Source organism: Dipodomys merriami, unplaced genomic scaffold (genome assembly GCF_024711535.1).
Source record: "Dipodomys merriami isolate MVZ:Mamm:240054 unplaced genomic scaffold, mDipMer1.0.p SCAF_16, whole genome shotgun sequence".
NCBI lineage: Eukaryota > Metazoa > Chordata > Mammalia > Rodentia > Heteromyidae > Dipodomys > Dipodomys merriami.
Genome location: NW_027202937.1, coordinates 1386486 through 1406077, shown reverse-complemented (window position 1 = coordinate 1406077; position 19592 = coordinate 1386486). Strand labels below are relative to the sequence as shown.

Genomic DNA, 19592 nt, shown 5'->3' with positions numbered 1-19592 from the left:
ATAAATAGGTTAGAACTTCTGAAAGTCCAAAGTTCAAAGTCTTAAGACACTGCTTATAATAGATAAATGAAGCAAAATATCATTTATTATAATGGTGGTCATGATGCATTTGCATTGATATGACCCTGCTATAATGTTTACAAAGTATTTTTCTATGCAGTTTTCATTTGACTGAATGAGGTTAAGTCAGGTTCTGTAGGTGCACACTGAGAGCTGGCAATTTAAGTCATGTGGAAGTTGCACTGTAAGTCTTTTTACTGTGGTTCTGACTATAAATTATTGGACACAGTGCACTAGAAACACATGGTGGAATGTAAGTTAGAAATGCCAGGACCAAGAAAAAGAAAAAAATACAAAAACCGAATAGAAGTTTATTGGAGTTCAATTTTGTCTAGGAGTTCACTGACAGCACAGTTACAAAAGCAAATGTGATCAATTATATAGACTCAATAGAAAGAAATAAAGAAGTCTTGTTTTTCCCAGCACTGAATTTTAAGGAAAATTACTCCTGTGGGATTTTACAGAAACTTGGACTAAGTCAAAGGACAATATAGTTATAGCAGCCGCTGATGAGAACATCCTGTTGTGTAAAGTTCTCTTATCTCTAAGCTATTTCCCATATCAAGCAGATGATTAAATAATTGGCAGTCAACAAACACAAGGTTAACTAACCAGAGAATGTAAGGGGTGGGGGATAAAACCATAAACAAAGGAATCATTTACTAAATATCTAATGGTTAATAAATAATGACTACTGAGTTTTGAATCAGCGTGTATCCATGATACCTACACAAAAAGATACTGTTCCCACCAAGGCTACCCTCCTGGCTCTAAATGGCACTATATCACATCCCCTGTTGTGTAGAAGGAAAACATTCCTCCTTATTCACACCCCTCTCCCCACCTGTCATCTGTTCCCACACCCCTGCATGCCCTGATCTTTGTTCCAAGATTCTGCCTGGGCATTATGCTTTTGCAATTCTGTTCTCCCATCCACAGATTTGAGAACGTTATTCCATGCTAACTTCCTAGACTCATTTACAGGAGAACCTTGCCTCTTCACACGTTTGGGAGCATTTCCGACTCTTGTCTGGTTGGTGAGCAGCCTACCAGAATGCCTAGCTCCACGCCGTCTGCAGCCAGGGTGGCCTGAAAGCAACTCAACACGCAGCCTTGTCAGGGCTGGAGAGCAGGCCTGGAGATGCGTCACTTACCGAAACTGGGTGACAAGAACCGAGTCAAAACCTGGAATTCCTTCGTAGACTTCCTTAAGCTTAGAAAGAAAACAAAGAGAAACGTTTTCATCTGTATCCTTGTGCTTTGTGATGGTATGCGAACAAAAATCTCATCAGACAATAAATAAGCCAATGGCAGCAAAAGAGGAAAGGAATGAGGTACTACAGGTCCCATATCCTAACAAATACAGGTAAACTAGCCACTGAGTCTTTATACACATGAGTGCATGCACACACACACACACACACACACACACACACACACACACACACACACACTCACACAGGGGTACACATATGCAGGTAAAATTTACATATGATGTTGCTAATAAAATGGGGTAATCAATGCTGAAGCTGTGCCTCAAGGTTCTGAATTCAATTCCCTACAAGAAAAAGCAAATTACTGCTTAAGGTAGGGATAGATTTCATAAATTTACTCTGTCTATTTTTTTTCCTGATCAACAATTTCAAGTGCTTAATTTTCACTGGTACTGAAGCTGAGTTCGTTGGCTCTCATCTTGGGTTAGAACTGCACCTGAGCCATCACCCCAGGAAGTCTATGTAGTTTCTGTGAAGCCTAGAGTTTCCCCCAATAATTCAGCCTTTAACACAAAGTTTTCTTGGCTAGGGATATGACTCCAGTGATAGAGTGTCGACTTTGCAAGCCCAGAGCCCTGAGTTCAAATACCAGTACTAGGAGAGAAAAGAAATTTTCTTGATGAAACAAATCCCAAGTGCTGACAATTGATCTTCAGTCACAAATTTCTTAGAAATAAAAGTGAGAAAGCCACCCAGAGGCCTTCATATAGCATTCAGATAAATGAGCAATACCAAACACAAGCAAGCTAGAAAATCAACAAATACACTTTGCTAGAAAGAAAAATGCCTAATAAATGTCCATTGTAGTCATAGCAAATAACTTCTCTGTAGACAAATAATTAAGAAGCCATATTAGTGATATATGTTGAATGGAAAACATCTAGACTTGTGTTTACAAACCATTTCTTATGTAGTAAGTAGAAAGTACTCACCTGACTTTCAATTTTGTTTTTATAGTTGGTGTATACAGTAGAGGATGAATTCCAAAGATCTTCTGTAAATCTTTTGTTAATTTTGAAAGTGCCCCAAACCTCTATGGGAAATAGGAAAAAGAATTGGCTTCAGACACAATACATTTCTAACTTGATTTTGTTAGCAGCACACAATCACAGGCATACAATTTGGAGTCTGTCTATTCAAAGTGGAATTCTTCCGTGCTGGGGTTCAAACCAAAGCTGTACACAGGCTAAGCAGGCAGTCCACACCCCCCCACGCCCCCCGGCCTCCAAAGTGGCCTTTCACGTCCTTGGATAATACATTTTCACCTGAAGAAAGCATGGGAAACATATATGAAAACAGAGTTTTCGGCTGTGGCAATGATCACAGGAAAGCGTTGGTAAAGGAAGACACCCTTTCTAGTAGACGGACACATGGCCGCTTGCGCGTGGATACAAAGGGACATCACTGCCCATGGAGAGTGCACTACACTCTGAAATTCACACTGGCCTGATTTGAAAAACCAACAGCCCCACTTGCTCATTCCAGCATGGGTAGGTGGCTCTCTGTGTGGATGAATCCTATGTATTCTTCATTGAGGGCCTAATCAGACCTCACAGCTCCTTCACGTCCTTCCCAGTCCCCAGGGGCACCTGACCTCCTACAGTACTTCACCTAGCATTCTCCCACGGCCTCTTTGTGTGGGCAGGGCTGGGGTTTGAACGCGGGGCCTGGCGCGGGCCTTCCTCTGTGTCTGGTTGAGGCAGGCCAGGCCCAGCCCGGGCGGACGCTCACACCCCTCCCTCCCTTACTTGCTCTCTCGCAGAAGTTGACGCTGTGGCCCAGGCTGTTGCGGGGACACTCGCAGCTGGGGAGGGGCCCCATCCTGCGAAGGCGGCAGTGCTGTGGGTCCAGACACGAGGGAGGAAACCAGGTGTAGCCGTCCTCACAGAGACACCGGAGGACTCTGCTCTGCCTGCTGCAATCTGCACAGAGAGCAGAACCCCAAATCATGGAGTCTGTCCTCATGGATGAATGAGTGGCTAATGAAGAAAGAAATGGTCAACATCCTTTGATGATGTAAATCAATATGACGCTGAACTTTCCTCCTACTGCAGTCAAAATGGCAGTCAAGAACAACCAACAAATGCAGAGGAGGTGGTAGGGTGAGGGGCAGGTGGCGACTGTGAAGGAACGCAGCCACTGTGGAGTCCCTACACAGGCAGAACTCCCAAAGCATCCTGCTCTACCACTTCCGGGCATCTCTGCAAAGGAATGTAAGTCAACATACAAGGGAGACAGCTGCACCCCCGCCCCGGTTCACTCCATCTGAAATGATTCCCAGGAGGTGTATTTCTGTGAAGTTCCTCCTGTGGTCTTCATACACTGAGGATCATTGTTCAGAGCCACTGAACTCCTCCAAACTCAACTCCACCTCTGTGATCATTAGTGCTGTGTACAGGTGTCTGCTTTCATCTTTCAGCCCTTAGCAGGGATGCTTATCCTGGCTTTATGTTGTTGGGCGGGGCCATAGATCAAGATCTGGCCAATGAAATGTGAGCAGGATCCTTCTGAAATCAAAGGATGGCAATTGCCTACGTGAAACATTCCAGCACTCTACTTCCTTTTGGCTCCAAATTTGTCCATTTGCGAAAGGCTCCAATTCATCAGAGGTACTTTCTGTCAGCCTGTGATGGTGTGTCCCACAGAAAAGAAATCAGGTCTTTATTCTATGACCTCATTCACCCACAGTTTAGGTTTAACTGAACCTACCCACATTCCCCATTCCCATACCCAGTCCCCACAGGGCTGGCTTACATGTGGTGGCCTTCACCCTGATTATCTTCATCGGCTCATGCAGACAGGGTGATGGAGATTTCAAGAGCTTTAGAAAACTCTCCAAGTCTCTCTTCTCCTTGGAATCTCTGTAGGTCATTTGGAGCAGCAGCTCATATTCTCCACCTGGAGATACATACATACATACATACATACATACATACATACATACATACATATACATATAGAGAGAGGGGGAGAGGGAGGGAGTCAGAAGCCTTATTTATGACTGTGGGGAGAAAATGACAAAGGAAGTGCATGGGAGGCAGTGTTTAGATTCAGCTTAGTGATCATTGACTGAATCGTGATGCTTGTTACTGGCTCTCACTCATCCAGGCACTGACTGAAACATGTACATCCAGAGAAAACACAAGCAGACAGCTCCCATGAGCACCTGAGCTTTGTTCTCTCCTCTCTGCCAAGCCCATGTCTCCTGTGTCGTGGCCAACCAGCCTGAAGGGAACAGGTGAGGACATCCTATCTGCTCTCCCTTCCCTTCCTTCCCCAGGGCTGGTGTCCTTGAAGGATCTCACATAGAAACCCCCAGTCTCACCATAGCCCAAGAGCTCTCTCTTATCATACCAAAAATCTTTGTTCCACTAACTAGTTGAGTTCCAGTGTTTGTGTGAAATACACACGCAAAACAAAACTAAACCTTGAGTCATTGTATATACTGTCCTCCAGTTGATTATTTTTGAAAACAAATAATCCTTCCTTCCCCAAGGACCAATCATCAGGACTTTGTGGCTCTGGGGTACTCACTCTGCCTTTCTATCCCAGGCCTGTTCTTGCCCCTTGGGCCTTTGCACGGGCCAGTTCTAGAGCTAGAAATGACTGGGCTTGAGTCCTGTCTACAGCCTCCAGATCTGTGCTCTAATTTCACTCATTGTTAACTCATTGTTCACCATAGGCCCCAATCCAGGGGGCTAGAAGGAGGGCTTGATTCACCTAAAGCTTGGGGCAGAGAGAAAAGATGAATCCTAAGAGTCATCTCTCACCAAAATCCATTTGGGAAACCTGTTACGAGGTCCTAGAACCCCTCCATGGACGACCTCTCATCGCTGCCCTCGCTCACGCCATCTGCTTTCTCCTTATGGGCTGGTACCTCTGCCTTGGGAATTACCCCAAAAGGCAAGTAACGGGGTAACCCTGGTCACACTGTCAGGGGATAATGGAGCCAGACGGACAAGGGTTAAATCCTGGCCCCTAGCTTTGTGCCTTCATTTCACTCCCTGTAAGGTTAAAAAAAAAAATGGCCATTACACCTGACTCAGAGAGCTAGCACAGGGATTCCATCCATGCACTTAATCTACTGCACGACACAATAAATTCCCCTTGGGTTTTGTCACTTTTACTATCCAGTAGAAATATATCTATGGCATTCAAGGTTGAAATTTCTATTTCATTCTGTGGTGATGGCATTCCTTGTAGCGTGGTACTATCGATCCTACCCTAGTGCAAATTCATTGCACGGTTGAAAGGCTTTTGTGGACTGACCTAGGAACCTATTACCCTCCTGCATGGATTATTTTCTGCCAGGGAATGCATTCTGCACTAGAAACTTCAGACCTGAATATTAGACCTGCAGCCAACACCTGGCAGGTGGGAGCAAGCTCCTATATCCTTGTTATGTCGTCTAACCCTTCCAAATGCCTTGCTCTGGGGACTTGCTATCATTCCATTTTTACAGATGTGGACAGTTGACAGGAGCAGTCGGAACTGCTGGGCGCCCAGCCCTGTCCTGTGGGCACCCACGTCCCCGGGCTAGTGAAGGCTCACCCGCAGGTTTTCTCTTATCCACACCATGTGCCCCATTGCTCTTCATGCCACTGTTTCTCTGTTAAAACAGAAAAGAAGCGGAGTTGGGCTGAGAGCTTGGGAGGGTTGCGAATCGCCCTGCTTGGTTTTCTCCCAGATGAACTGGAATCATCGAGCTGAACACAGCGGTGAGGGAGCTAGAAGAAAGGCTTCACCAATGAGGCTTTTGAGAGAAGACCTGAAGAAGATTAAGGAAGAAGAACAACCACAAAAGCGGACAGGCAGAAGAGGTAGACGCGGTACGGCGGCAGGAGAAAGCAGTTAGGTCACCACGCTGCTGAGAGGAGGGGTCAGAAGGGTCAAGGAAGTGACATCCGTCACAGGGAAGGAAATGATGTCAGGGACTAGGAATGACGTCCAAGTCCCCAGGGCAGCAGGTGGCGTAGATCTTTATGGGCTATGGAAAGGGAATTTATTCTTTACTCCACTGCGATATGAAGACTTTTGAACAGAGGAAACACTTTGTTGACTGTACAGAAATTCCCATCCCAAAGCCATGTTGAGATTCAACAAGCACAGAAGCAAGGAGAGAGTTGGGCTTATTGAAATAAACTAGTTCAGACATGAACTCAGGGAAAAGTGCTGAAATTCTGTTGATCTTTAAAGACAAAGCCAAAAGAGCCAATACATGGTTCAGATCTATAACGTAAAAAAAGTCAACATGAAATGGTTGTTTTTTTTTTTCTTTTTGTTCAAGGATTTGGGAGTGCTCAGCTGGAGAGTACCAGCTCGAGGGGAACACATGGAGGAGGAGAAATCTTGGGGAGAGATCTGAGATGGAAATTCACCCTTAAGAGCCATTCCTGTGGAGATAACACTGAAACCAGTATCCTGGGAAAAAGCACTGAGAAAGTGAAGATCAGGAGGAGATGGTCTACAGCTTGCTGACGCCGACCCGTCTGCTTTTTCTGTGTCTCAAAGGACACAGTAGAGGTGATACTGAGCTGGACAGGGCCTCGAGATCCTCATTGCGTGGTTCAGTCATCTGAATGCCAAAGAGTGGGATGACGTAGCTAAGATGACCATAGATGACCACAGATGTTGGTGATGTTGAGTCAGGAACTCGGGATTAGGGTTGTTTGCTGGGCTATGGCTCCATGGCTAAGCACATGGGCCTGGGCTTCCCTCACACCTAACGAGTCTAGTTGCACTTCCTGAGGAGCGGAAGATGTCAGCATGAGAGAGGGAAAGATGACAGAAGGTTGAATAGAAAAACGGGACGTTTGCCAACTCACCCCTAGGATGCCGCACTGGGTGTCCACCAGAGTGAAGAAAGGAATGAGCCACAGGGCCCCAGCTCTCATGTTTAGCAGATACTTTCCTCCCCCCTGCACAGAACATAAACAGCCGAGTGCAGAGTCTGCGCCTGGACTGGCAGAGGGTTCTGTGGAGCTTCGGGTCTATAACAAGCTCTGCAAGTGGACAGGGAGAGAGTCAGTCATGACAGGCAGTGATGGATGGCCCATCATCCACGAACCCTGGGCCACCACCAGAACCCACCTCCAGAACCTGCGACGCCAGTAATCCTGCTCCTAGTTAGAATTAGATTTCTGTCCTCACAAAACCATTAGAAACCTCCTGTAGCCCTCTCTTGCCAGGTATTAAACTTGACCAAACACAGCCTCTTGCAGAATCATGACTTGCCTTGCGTGGTAATGAGGCGCATTGAACATTGGCCTGTTCTCCCAGGAAACACAGGCATTAAAACAGCCAAGGATTCTAAGAATCATAAACCTCAGGATGCATTTTGAGTGTTTAACCATAAAAATAACAATAACCCAATATAGCAAGTTTCCTTCTTTGGGGCTGACGTAATTCACAACGAATTGTTTTCAACCATCTGCTGGTGGCAAATAAATTGGACAAGGCTTAGCCCATAAACTTGGTCACAAGATGGCCATTTCTGCCAAGGTTATTTGGCGTCAAACAAGAATCACACTAAGTTTGAACTGGTCTGTCCAATGCAGCAGACACTCGCCACAGCTAGCTGAGTGTTTGTTATAATTAAAATGAAGGTGTAATTAGTCACACTCAGCGCATCTCTAGTGTTCAATAATCAATCATACATGGCTAGTGATTATGATAGATAATGGCTACTCTATCACAGGACATTTGCATCATTGCTAAAAGTTTTATTAGGCAACATAGATGGAACTAGAATGGACCAACTCTATGGCTTTCCACAGGAAAAGTGGTTTTTTTTCCTTTCAGTAGCACTTGGGGTTTGAACTTAGGACTTGTTAGGAAGGCACTCTACCCTTTGAGCCATGCCCCCAGTCATATTTATTACTGAGCTGGCCTGGACTCCCTATTCACATTTCCCAGGTAGCTAGGATGACGAGCTCAAGTCACCACACCCAGTTTGTGGTGGAGATGACGTCTCGTGAACTTCTTGTCTGGCTTCAAAGCATGATCCTTCCCACCCACCATCTCTCCAGTAGCTAGGATCGTAGTCATGATCCACTACACACAGGAACATTGTTTGAATGTGATTCACAAACACAATAATCCACCACTGGAATAAGTGCCCTTGCTTAGCAGTCTAGAGAGGAAAGGGGCCATCCCTGACATCCTTACCTTGCTTTCTGGGTGAACTTCAAAATTCAAATGAACTCTGTTATCTGGGCCATCTGCCTGTACTCTGCTCTCTGAGCTAAAGAGAACACAATAGCATGAGGGACAGTGTATGGACTACTATTTCCCAGTGGACATAGTGCTCGGGGCGTTCTGAAGAGCCATGAAAAATAGACAGCCTGGCACACACTACCAAGCCAGGGGTCCTGATGTCCACACTTTCCTGTGCCAAACACTCCTTCTAACCCTGTTGCTTCCAGCATCTTGCCATGGCGGCCTGCGTTCCAGATCATTCTCCTGTGTTTTTCTTCCTAAAGCTTATCTGCTAATCAAGTCTATTGCCTCTGGCTGGGGACTTACGTTTTCCAAACATGATGAATAGCTGTCCCAAGAGAAAGGATTTTTCCCCCAAACTTTTTTGAAGGGTATCATACAAAGAAATAGATGGAATACAATGTGGGCAACATGAGGAGACTCTGTCACAAAAAACAAACAAAAAGAAACAGCTCTCTCTCTGTCTCTCTCTCTGTCTCTCTCTGTCTCTCTGTATCTGTCTCTCTGTCTCTCTCAGTCTCTCTCCCTCTCTCTCTCTCTCTCCCTCTCTCTCTCTCTCTTACACACACACACACACACACACACACACACACACACACACACACACACACACACACACCCTTCTGTCTCTGAACAAAAATATCCCTAGAGATACCAAAATCTATAGCTGCTCAAAGCCCTTCTGTAAGGAGGAACAGGATTGGCCTATAACCTTTATCTATGTTTCTGAATGCATCAGATCATGCCTAGATGAGCTGGAAGACCTGATGCAACCCAAGCGTATCACCTACCTAGGTGTTACACCAGCTCTTGTGTAGGATAAGGAAGGAAAGCCTATGCAGGCTCAGTGCAGCCCAGTGGAATTCATGACCCAGGATCCATGGGCCCAGGGTGTCCGTGTTTTACCGCACATGTTCACAGAAGTGTGAGTATATGTACACAAACGCATGGATTGAACTCCTCCCTTAGATATGCCCTGGGTGCTTTCCGTTGGCTTTTATTAAGTTTTTACTAGTTAATTGTCAAGCCTGACTTAATTGAGGTCACAATGCCGGCGTGCAGGGCATGCGCGTGGAGAGGACTTGAGTGCCTCCAGTCCATTTCCTTTTGTCTTTTTCTTCATCTGTGGGGATGATTTATTTAAGTTTGAATTCCCGGGCACAGTTTAGGCCATGGTGTGTGGCACTAGAGCTGTTAAATAGAATAGATGTCCTGATGCATTTGAGTAGTTTTTTTCCCTCTCTCTCTCTTCCTCTTCTTCCCTCCATCCCTCTCTGTTCCCCTCTCCCCTCCCTGCAGGGCCTGTTTCTAAATGAAGTGCCTAGCCCTTCCTAAGGATTTGATGGTTTCCCCTACCTCCCACTCACTCCTTTAGAAATATCTTTCTTCTCTGTGTATTCCTCCTGACGCTGTAAATAAAGCTCGAAACAGCCTGGTGACACAGCTCCGGGTGTAGGGGGGAAGGCTTCGCAAAGACTTGTAGTCTTCTAGCCCCTCTTCTTCCTGCCACACTGGACGTGTACTCTAGGTTCTCCTTGCCCTTGCTAGAAGGTATGCGCTAACTTACAGAGGTTTAGACTGTTCTACAGACAAGTCATGGGCACACCAATTCAATAAAGAAGAGGAGGAGAAGAGGAGGAGAAAGCAAAGGAGGAAGAGGGAGGAGGAAGAAGAGGAAGAAAGAGGAGGAGGAAGAGGAGGAAAGGAAAGGAGAGGAAGGAGAGGAAAAAATAAACCATTAAGAAGCTGATTAGAAAATATAGATGTTTCTATCTCAGCCTAAATCTCCTTGATCTTGAACAAGCCAGGCCTAGGCATGGATATTATGATATTATTATACACACAATGCTCATGTCCAGGTAGGTGTTTCTAGGACAGGAGGAAAGATTTACATAACTTAACTTGGTTCTGTGGTGGAAGTCCTAATTTGAGGCTTAAAAATCAGAGATCTTCCTTTGTCTCCTTAGTACTTACAATTCTCTTTGGGGTAGGGATGAAAGACAGAGCAAACTAAAGTGCTAAACACCTAGACAAATTAGAATTTCAAGCAAATAATGAGTATGTTCTAATTTAGGTATAACATATTTGGGATTTTGTTAGTAGTCAGAAATTCTTTGTCATTTACCTGAAATCAAAGTTCACAAAGTCTCCTTAATTTCACAACAACAACAAAACGTCAAGGCAGGGAAGTCAAAGCAGGGGCTGTTGGTAAACAGTTCACTGGCCCATGCCAAGCAGGGCTGAGCCGAACTGATGGTTACCTGGTAATCTCAGCATCCCTCTGATTCCATTTCCCACTGGCCTTTACAGCCTTTTCTTGTGGGATTGTGCCCAAATTTCACTTCTGAAGCAGATTATTTTACAGTGCTTGAGGGCCAGCGCTGTGGAGACAGAAAGGCTCATCTTCCTGATATAAAAGTATATTTTCATAGGAACTGGCTGAAGGGACTGAAGTGAGGACCTCAGAAAGCAAGAACATCAGAAACACTGCCTGCATGCTTGTGTGTGCGCGCACGCGCAGCGGGAGGAGTTCTGATATCAAGCAATTATCAGGATCCCACATCCTTCCAGACAGGAGGTCATCGTGGTCACGTGACATGACCTGTCTCCATCACACCTTGCTCCGAAGCTTCTGGAAGCCGGTGATGTCTGACCCTCAGAGGTGCTGGCGCTGACTTCCATGGGAAGGCTTGCTCGTGGTGGGACCCCCCCCCCACTTCCGTGAATTCACTCAAATGAATTCGCTTCTGATAATCCCTGTCCTTCAGCTTACAACGAACAATAATTCAAACTTGCTATTCTATCTCTGGAGTCAGCCGGCCATTGTCTCCGGGCTGTTGGGTTTGTGTTGTGTTTTTTTCAGTTGGTATTTATGGACTCGCAATATCATTTATTTGCGTCAACATCTGTCTCTAGCCATAGCAGGGCTGGCCCTCCAGCATTTTTTAGCAACAATCTAATCTTAGGCACAATTGAACTCTGGGCTGCTGCTTTTCTAGTTTCAGTATTTATGGGATTATGGGAGAGGGGGGAATTGACTCTAAATAGAAGAGGGAGTTCCCAGTAGAACTGTCTCCTTTCTGTCTGTCATAGAATCACATGTACACACACACACACACACACACACACATACACATTTCACCCACCTGCCTACTACACTCATTATTTAAGAGCAGGCCTCCACATAGGATCTAAAAACAAAAAAAGGATGCTTCAAAGAGAATATGGTGGAGAATCTATAAAAAAACTATTTGATAAGTTTTTGATACCATTTCCATTGGGATTTGTCCTTCTATAGGCCATTTTCTTAGACCACTTGCCTTTGAGACCACTTTCCTTGTGTTTCTGTAGGTAGCAGACAAAATAGGTAACACTGTTGAGAAAAATAGGTGGGAAAACAAGGAAAGTCATATAAACTCCGTGTCTGGAGGCCTGGCGCTGGTGGCTTGTGGTTGTAATCCTTGCTACTCAGGAGACGGAGATATGAGAATCAAGACTCCAAGACAGTCCAGGCAGAAAAATCTGTGAGATTCCACTCAAACAATAAAAAGTGTACTGACAATGTGAGGACCTAGTTTAAGCCCTGGTACTTGCACAAAAAAAAAATCATTTTTTCAGAGATTTGGTAAATTTTAGGAGTTGGACAAATCATGATAATAATTTAAAGTTATTTAAATTTTTGAATGATGTCTATAAATCCACATACTATGTGCTCAGAGTAAACATGTGTTTCATGTTTTTGTATGGATGTATGTATCAGCACTTTAAGAAAAGACCTAGATGAATTAAATCCTAACCTTAACATGCGTCCCTTATCTGAGAAGACTTACAAAATTAACACAAAGCTCAGAGCTGTCAGTTTTCTCTTTTAAATAAAAGGTAAGAAAAAAGTAAGGCCAGCCTTTTCTATTCAGATTCTTTTTCTATATGCCCACTTCCTACTTTCAATCTATAGATTATCATTTGCCAGCCATCAAAATCTAAGTCTGAGAAGACTGAAACTTTTTAGCTGTCTTTACTCTTGTTTTCTTTCAAACTGGTTATGAAATTCTTGAACATCTTTTGAGAACCTACTAAGAAGGAACCTCTTGGATTTAGAGGCACAAAGTTAAGAATTTTAAGTCTGAGGAGGATCACAAGAAAGACTTAACTTACCCACATCTTTCTCACAGAAAGTTTGGGAATCTGCTAAACTTTCATTTGTTCAACTCCTGTTTTTCCAGAGCCTCCCATTTCTCAGGAATTGTGCACTAATCCCTAGCTAGTAAAAATACAACATAGTGGATTTTCAAGGCTTGCAGCTCCATACATTAAGAAAAACTCTAAAATCCATGATCCAGACCTACATTTGCAGACAAGCGGGTGGACTGGCGGGTCTCTTCGCTTCAGAATCCTTATTTAGTATTAAACTTTTCCTATGTTTCATTGAGTGGATGTCTTTTTTGACTCTGACTGTTAGACTCACCTTTTTTGACCCAAAGGCGAGATACGCTTTTATTTTAACCAACACGTGTGTCTTTTGCTATTCATTGCAGCTTTGGCTCAAGTGCACTTTTCAGGGTCCTAGTACCTCAGCCTAGCACAGCCCTGGTCCATTCTGCTTTGTTTCCTACAGGAGAAGTCAGGATGGGTTGTGGTGCTGAACTCGTGGTCTGGTCTGGTTCACTTCCCACAGAACAAAAATCCCACTGAATTCTGTTGTGAACGGCCTGGCTTCACAAGCAGCCTCTCACACTGAAGCTTTTCTCTAGTCACTCACAGTTGGTAGAGCAGAAGTTACCCCACCTCTACCCCCAGCCTTTACTGGATGAAATGATGCCAAGTTCTTTCTTCTAACCAAGCCTTCAACATAGTAACTGGGCCTGAAATCAAGCCTCAGACTTTCCTCTCTTAACTGTACTTGATTAGAGTTGGAAAAACTCAGAGGATCTGAACTTTCTCTTGAATTGCTTTCTCTAAACAAAAGAAGGAAGTACCTGGGGTTGGGTATGGTGGTCCATGCTTGAAATTCTAGCTACTGCAGGAGGCAGAGATAGGAGGATCTCTGTTTGAGGTCAGTACAGGAAAAATGTTAGCAAATGACCCTAAGTTCAATCCCCAGTACTGTCAGAATATAATCATAATAATCATGATAATAATACCAGGTTTATTCTGCAGGGCTAAGGTTGGAAAGGAGGCTGTACTACAGAGTATGTGTGAAAGGCTTTCATGGAAAATATAATCTGCTCAATACAAACTCACTTTATCCAAAACCTTGCAGGTGTGATTTGGTTCCACCCCCAACAAGCTGCTCTAATGTTCCAGATTTATAATAAACATCAGCTTGTTTCTACACATCAAAGGAAACGCCTATGCTCAGCTTTAATTTTTGTATTTCATTTTACAAAGAAGATGCAAAAAAAAAGAAGTTTTCTTAGACGTTAAAGTTTTTATTCTTTAAAACTTTCTGAAAACAAAACAAAAGAAGTTTTAAAAAAAACAAAACACCTCTACTTTCCAAGATCTGTCAGTCTCTGGAGATGAACAAGGAATACTTGCAGTGGGAGGCTAGGCCAGCTAACACGCATCAATGACATTCAATTGTATGTCTTTTGTGGCTTTAGGATCTGGTTCATACCCCACCATCTTCCCATTCATCTCGTTCCTTTCCATTTTCTTTATCCAATGGACTATTCCTGAGAGAAGTATTGTACCAGTGAAATGCTGGGCTGTTTTCTACTTCTATCACATGTCCTTGTATCTCCATCCTCAGCATGCCAGAGTCTAGAATCCCATTGGCCATGGAACAGAGTCTCTGTGATCATCTCTGGCTGTAAGAGTTGCTGGCTCTCCAGCTCCAGTCTTCGTGTGAAAATAAACTTTACACTTTTAAGACATTGTTAGCCTATCACAGATCAGCAGTAGCCATGAAATTGATTTTTTTTTTTTTTTGCCAGTCCTGGGGGCTTGAACTCAGGGCCTGGGCACTGTCCCTGAGCTTGTTTTGATCAAGGCTAGCACTCCACCACTTGAGCTACAGCTCTACTTCTGGCTTTTTTTGGGGGGAGGGGGTAATTTACTGGTGCTAAGAGTCTCACAGATTTTTTTTCCTGCCTAGGGTGGCTTTGAACCGTGGTCTTCAGCTCTCAGCCTTCTGAGCAACTAAGATGACAGGCATGAGCCACCGGTGCCCAGCTTCAACTGGTTTTTCTGGGTGAGGCCAGCTCAGTGGCCCTCCCAGGCTGACCGGGAAAGCCGCAGGCCTGTGCTGTCCTGGAGAGAGCCCCCTGCTTCCTACCCCATGTCTGGAGAGGAGGCCCAGCCACGCACCTCTATTACACAGTCAGCAAGTGACAGACGCTTGTCAGTCTCTGCACACCGCTTTCCAACTCTCTTCCTTTATGCAACCTTTCTCCAGGGAATGAGATCTTGACATCAGAAGTTCCCCCCAAGGCAAGAAGCAAACAAAGAAGCTCAGTCTGGGGGTGGGGGGAGGGGAGTACAGCTGGCCACCTCACTGGGAGGATCTGACCCGGCTTTGGCTGACCTGGGACTCGGCTTACCTGGGCCTCTTCTCTTCCCAGCACAGTGTGGGAGCCCTGGTCCAGTGTGCAGCGGCTCACTCACCTCTCAGCAGAACACCATGTGGGCACGGGTGGGCTCCACCCCAGGGCTGGCACCTGAACCAGGCCCTGATACCTCTGCAGCTCCGGCCACGGGTAATTTCCTCCCTGGGCACTGGTGCCAGGACACACCCACTGCAAGGAGGAAAAGAGAAATACCTTTCCACTACCCGCCTTCCCTCTCACAGTCACTGAGAGCATGGGACTCCACCTAGCAGCGTCTCTAAGCTCATGCAAGAGGAAGGCAAGGAAAACACTCTGGGAGACACAGACCCCCACTGCCCTACATGCGTTCTCTACGAAATACCCAGCTCCCTGTCCATCCCCTTGCTGTCTATTCCCTCGAACACCTGGACCACACCCCCAAACGGCAGAAGGAATGCAGCTCTTTCTGAGCAATTCTTATGTAATAGCTGTGAGGGGGCTGGGGAAGTTCTTGGCAGGGAGGTAAGGTTTCCCCCTAACTTTCTCAGTCAAGGCTGGTGAATCACTTTGGTACTTTCCCAGATCCAAGCACCTCACAGCTGTTTTGTTTGGGGGGGGGTCCCCCCTGGCTAGAAATAGCAGGGCATGGGCACTAAAGGTGAATATCTCTGTGGTGGTTTTTTTTCACCTTTAGGAAGCTTGGAGCTACTGCAGATTGACTTCTTTAATAAAGATTGTCTAAGGAATCATCCAGTTGACAACTAGCAAGGGTTATGTCTTGAGCTGGCTCATAAATTCATTTTGGTCAGGGTAACTGAGGATGCAAGCCACAGGTCTAAGTCAGCCTGATAATGTTCCAGACGGGATAAGAGTGACAAGAACAGGTGATGAAAATATCCACGGGGATATTTAAAAAAGAGGAAAAGATTCCTTTAACGCAACCGGCTTATTAATTTCATTCTGCCCTCTTTAAGTATTCTGTATTTTGCAGATGCCATGAGGTAGCCTATAAAAGCACACAACAACACGTCGATGGCTTGGGAAGGTGTTGATAACATAGGGCTCATAATCTGTTCATTCTTTGGGGTTGGAATGGGATCCTGATACTGAACAGGGCTAGGGCAGAAAGCAAGAGAGTCCACCAAAGCAAAGGTAGGGAGCTGAATGGGAGAGGGCTGGGGGTTGGGCAGAAGTTCTGTGGCTTACCTCCGCCTCCTTGTGCCACTGAAGCCCCTCAACTCCCTAGGGTACAGGGGCATGGCATTCAGAACCAATAGGAGCCGTACGGCTGCTTGTTAGTCCAAAAGCCTCTTAGAAGGTACTAGAACATGAGGCCCACAGTAGACATCAATGATGGCACGAATTTCCTGGCTTGGGGGAGAACTAGGAATCTACAGCAATGAATACATTGAATCGTTTGTAAATGCCGAACTTCATAGAAGGAAGCCATGGTATGCGTGGAGTTTAGGTTGTGTCATCAACAAGGTGTCTTTTTGGAAGCCGTGACTCACCCCTAAGCCACTGACCTGTTGTGGTTTCTTCCTAAGAATCTGTTAACCTATGGAGCATTGAATTTCTCAATGCTTCCTGGTGTAGTTACGCTATCGGTAGCACGACCAAGCCAAAAAAACCAAAACAACAACAACCCAGAGAAAGCATCTGAGCGAGCTCTGTGGTAGCACTGGACACGTCATTATGTCACAAAGCTAATATGGAAAGGCAGAGCCGGGGCAAGTTTTGTTCCTCCGTTTGCTGGCCATATCCCACCTGCTCTCAGACACCACCCACTAACCTGCCAAGCAAGAACAAGGTGCTCTCCGAACACACAAAGCTAGCTGAACCGATGTGCCCTTGTCCATCTGGTCTACTTCCCCTTTCTTTCTCAGGTGATCTCAACCAGAGAGAACATAGCATCCCACCAACGCAGAAGAAGAGAGAAAAGAAAGGCCTCAATCCTGCTCTCTGCAGGCACCAGTTTGCTTGATGACTTAGCTATCTAGCAAGAGAGAAAGAGAGCCATAGGAACATACAAGGACAGTTCAAGGCCCTGAGTTTTCCACAGGGAGATGACACACTGAATCAGGGGATCAGGGCTAGTTATCTAAAAATCCTATGAAAGAAAGAAAATGTAAGGGCTAGAAATGTGGCTTAGTGGTAGAGTTCTTGCCTAGCATGCTTGAAGCCCTGGGTTCAATTCCTCAGTACCACATAAACTGAAAAAGTCAGAAGTGGTGCTGTGGCTCAAGTGGTAGAGTGCTAGCCTGGAGCAAAAGAAGTTCAAGGACAGTACCCAGGCTCTGAGTTCAAGCCCAGGGCTGGCGAAAAAAAAAAAAAAGGTCCAAGAAAATGTAACAGGCAGGCACAAATGCCACCAAGGCACAGCATTCTTTTTTAACCATCTGAACTTTTCATGATACACTGGAGAGCCCTCAGCATCTGGAAGATGCGTTGGTGGTACATTCTAGTAGAAGCCACATTTCCAGTTCAAATTCAATGAATAAGCAGCAGGTGTCACTAAACTCAAGGTCCTGGGTAAATCTGGCAGGAGCGGGCCTGACTCCATCCTTTACCTTTGATCAGCTCAGTACCTGAATTCTAGAAATAACATTGAGAAGAAGAAGCCATGAGGCTTACAACAAATGAATGATCGCCTCCCCCCGCCCCCCCGTTTCCTGCCTCTCTGAAGTGGGAACAGGGCAGCCCCAAATGCAGAAGATGCTCCTGAAATCACAGCTTGTGCAGAAATTCGCACGGGGGCAGAGGTCGGGGTCAGTGGAGAGGTTCCAGCTACTCCAGGAACTCCAGTTTACAAGAAGCTTGCTCTTCACCTTGCAAGCGTGGGAGTTTCATCAGTCATCCAAGGATTACATTCCTATCTGCAGATCAGCAGCGGTCCAACAACAAAATAAGCCCAGTGCCATCCCTGGGCACCTTTCTCTGACATTATGGCTGTGTTAACTCCTCTATGAGGACAAACATCTGAAGATGTGGCCAGAGGTTAAGACATTCTTTACTACTTAAGTACTGTTTCCTTTTCAGGGACCTCCTGTTGACCTCCGTCCTGGAGAAAGTCTGTTAAGAGAATGGAGACACCTAGTGGACAAAAGTGCACAATATGGAAATGGCCACTTCTACAGAATCAGTGTGTGGTGCAAACCATTGCATAGACTTGAGTACTCGGAGACCTGTGGGAGCATTTTAAGGGGTGCTGTCTAAACATGAAACCTGGCTGCTGTGACAAGATGTTCAGAATAGAGATTCTACTGGGAGCAGAGTTCCTTCATCCATCCATTTATTCACTCAACACACATGTCTTATTGACTGTAATGTACAGGTGGGGTGGGGGAGAAGAGAGGTCAAAGGAAGGGGGGAGGGACAAATGGAAAGGGTTGACAAAAACAGTCATAATATTCAATGCACATGTGTGAAACAGGAACCGACAACACACATGTCTATGAAATGTCCGCTAGGTGCAAAATGGCATGTGAGGGCCTGGATCCTAAAATCTATAAGAACTATATCCAAGGATCTTTATAGTTCAGTGAAGAACCCAGGACAGCAACGAAGAGTGGAAATCCATTGTGATGGGGCACTGATGTGCTATGCTGGAAGAAGCCATAGAACCAGCACTCAAATGAATCCTTGAAGGTAAGAGGAAGGATCATCTGAACCCAGGTCTCAAATTGGCACCAGAAGACCCCATCTGGCCCACAGATGTGTGTTGTTCCAGCTGTGATGTGTTTTAGAAATATATGTGTGTGTGTGTGTGTGAGAGAGAGAGAGAGAGAGACTCTGAATTGGTTACCAACACTGAAACACTAGTAGATTTTACGTGAAAATCTTGATCTCAGCTTCTTTTCGGTCTAACCTCCCTATTAAAGGTTGGCTAGTCTGAGCTGTGATTTTGAATAGTGTTAATGGGTTCAATGCACTTTGAACTTAGGATATACTCAATTTAATATGGGCTTACTCAGATATAATCCCATTGTGTGTTGAGACATACCTGTGTGTATGTATATATGTAGTAAGTATATATGTAGTAAATGCTTGATCATGCGGGTGTAATGTTGTGTTTGTATGGCTCAGGACTTCCAGACTGAGAGCATAAAGCATTGTCAAAGTCATTAGGTCATCAAGAACACTCATAACATTGCTGGTGGAGATGTGAACTAACACAACCACGTGAGAAAACAGTTTGGCAGTGCCTTGTAAACTTAAATAGATACAAGCCATGGGAATGCAGCATACTAATTGTAAGTATTTAATCAAGAGAGAAAGAAAGATCTGTATTCCATACTGATGGCTTTGTTGATAACAGACAAAATCTTGAGACAATGCAAATGTCCCTCAAGAAATGAAAAGACAAATAAATGGGGTGGGGATAGGAGGCGCGGCTCAGTTGGTAGAGTGCCACCCAGTGAGCAAAAGCATCAGGTACCAGTCTTGGACCTAAGGAAATCAATACATAAATAAAAAATAAATGGAGAGGTTGCCACAGGAGGGGACACTCCCT

The 19592-nt window shown here is 45.1% G+C and overlaps 1 protein-coding gene across 6 annotated transcripts in view; it reads right to left on the bottom strand.

Annotated features, from left to right (window-relative positions):
- Positions 1-15220, bottom strand: part of Adgrf1 (adhesion G protein-coupled receptor F1) — a 30589-nt gene extending 15369 nt beyond the window's left edge. For 2 of the 6 annotated variants that reach the window (XM_070023576.1, XM_070023582.1), the window contains exons 1-8: positions 15095-15220; positions 8502-8577; positions 7160-7336; positions 5886-5943; positions 4089-4232; positions 3083-3256; positions 2267-2367; positions 1215-1273 (exon numbers count right to left, since the gene is read on the bottom strand). In XM_070023576.1, coding sequence (XP_069879677.1) covers positions 1215-1273; positions 2267-2367; positions 3083-3256; positions 4089-4232; positions 5886-5943; positions 7160-7228 — 605 coding nt within the window. In that variant the 5' untranslated portion in view covers positions 7229-7336; positions 8502-8577; positions 15095-15220. Of the gene's footprint in view, positions 1-1214; positions 1274-2266; positions 2368-3082; positions 3257-4088; positions 4233-5885; positions 5944-7159; positions 7337-7424; positions 7499-8501; positions 8578-9343; positions 9409-14861; positions 14960-15094 lie in introns of those variants that run through there. The other 4 variants (XM_070023577.1, XM_070023578.1, XM_070023579.1 and 1 more) reach the window with 4 other exon arrangements.
- Positions 15221-19592: the final 4372 nt, after the last annotated feature.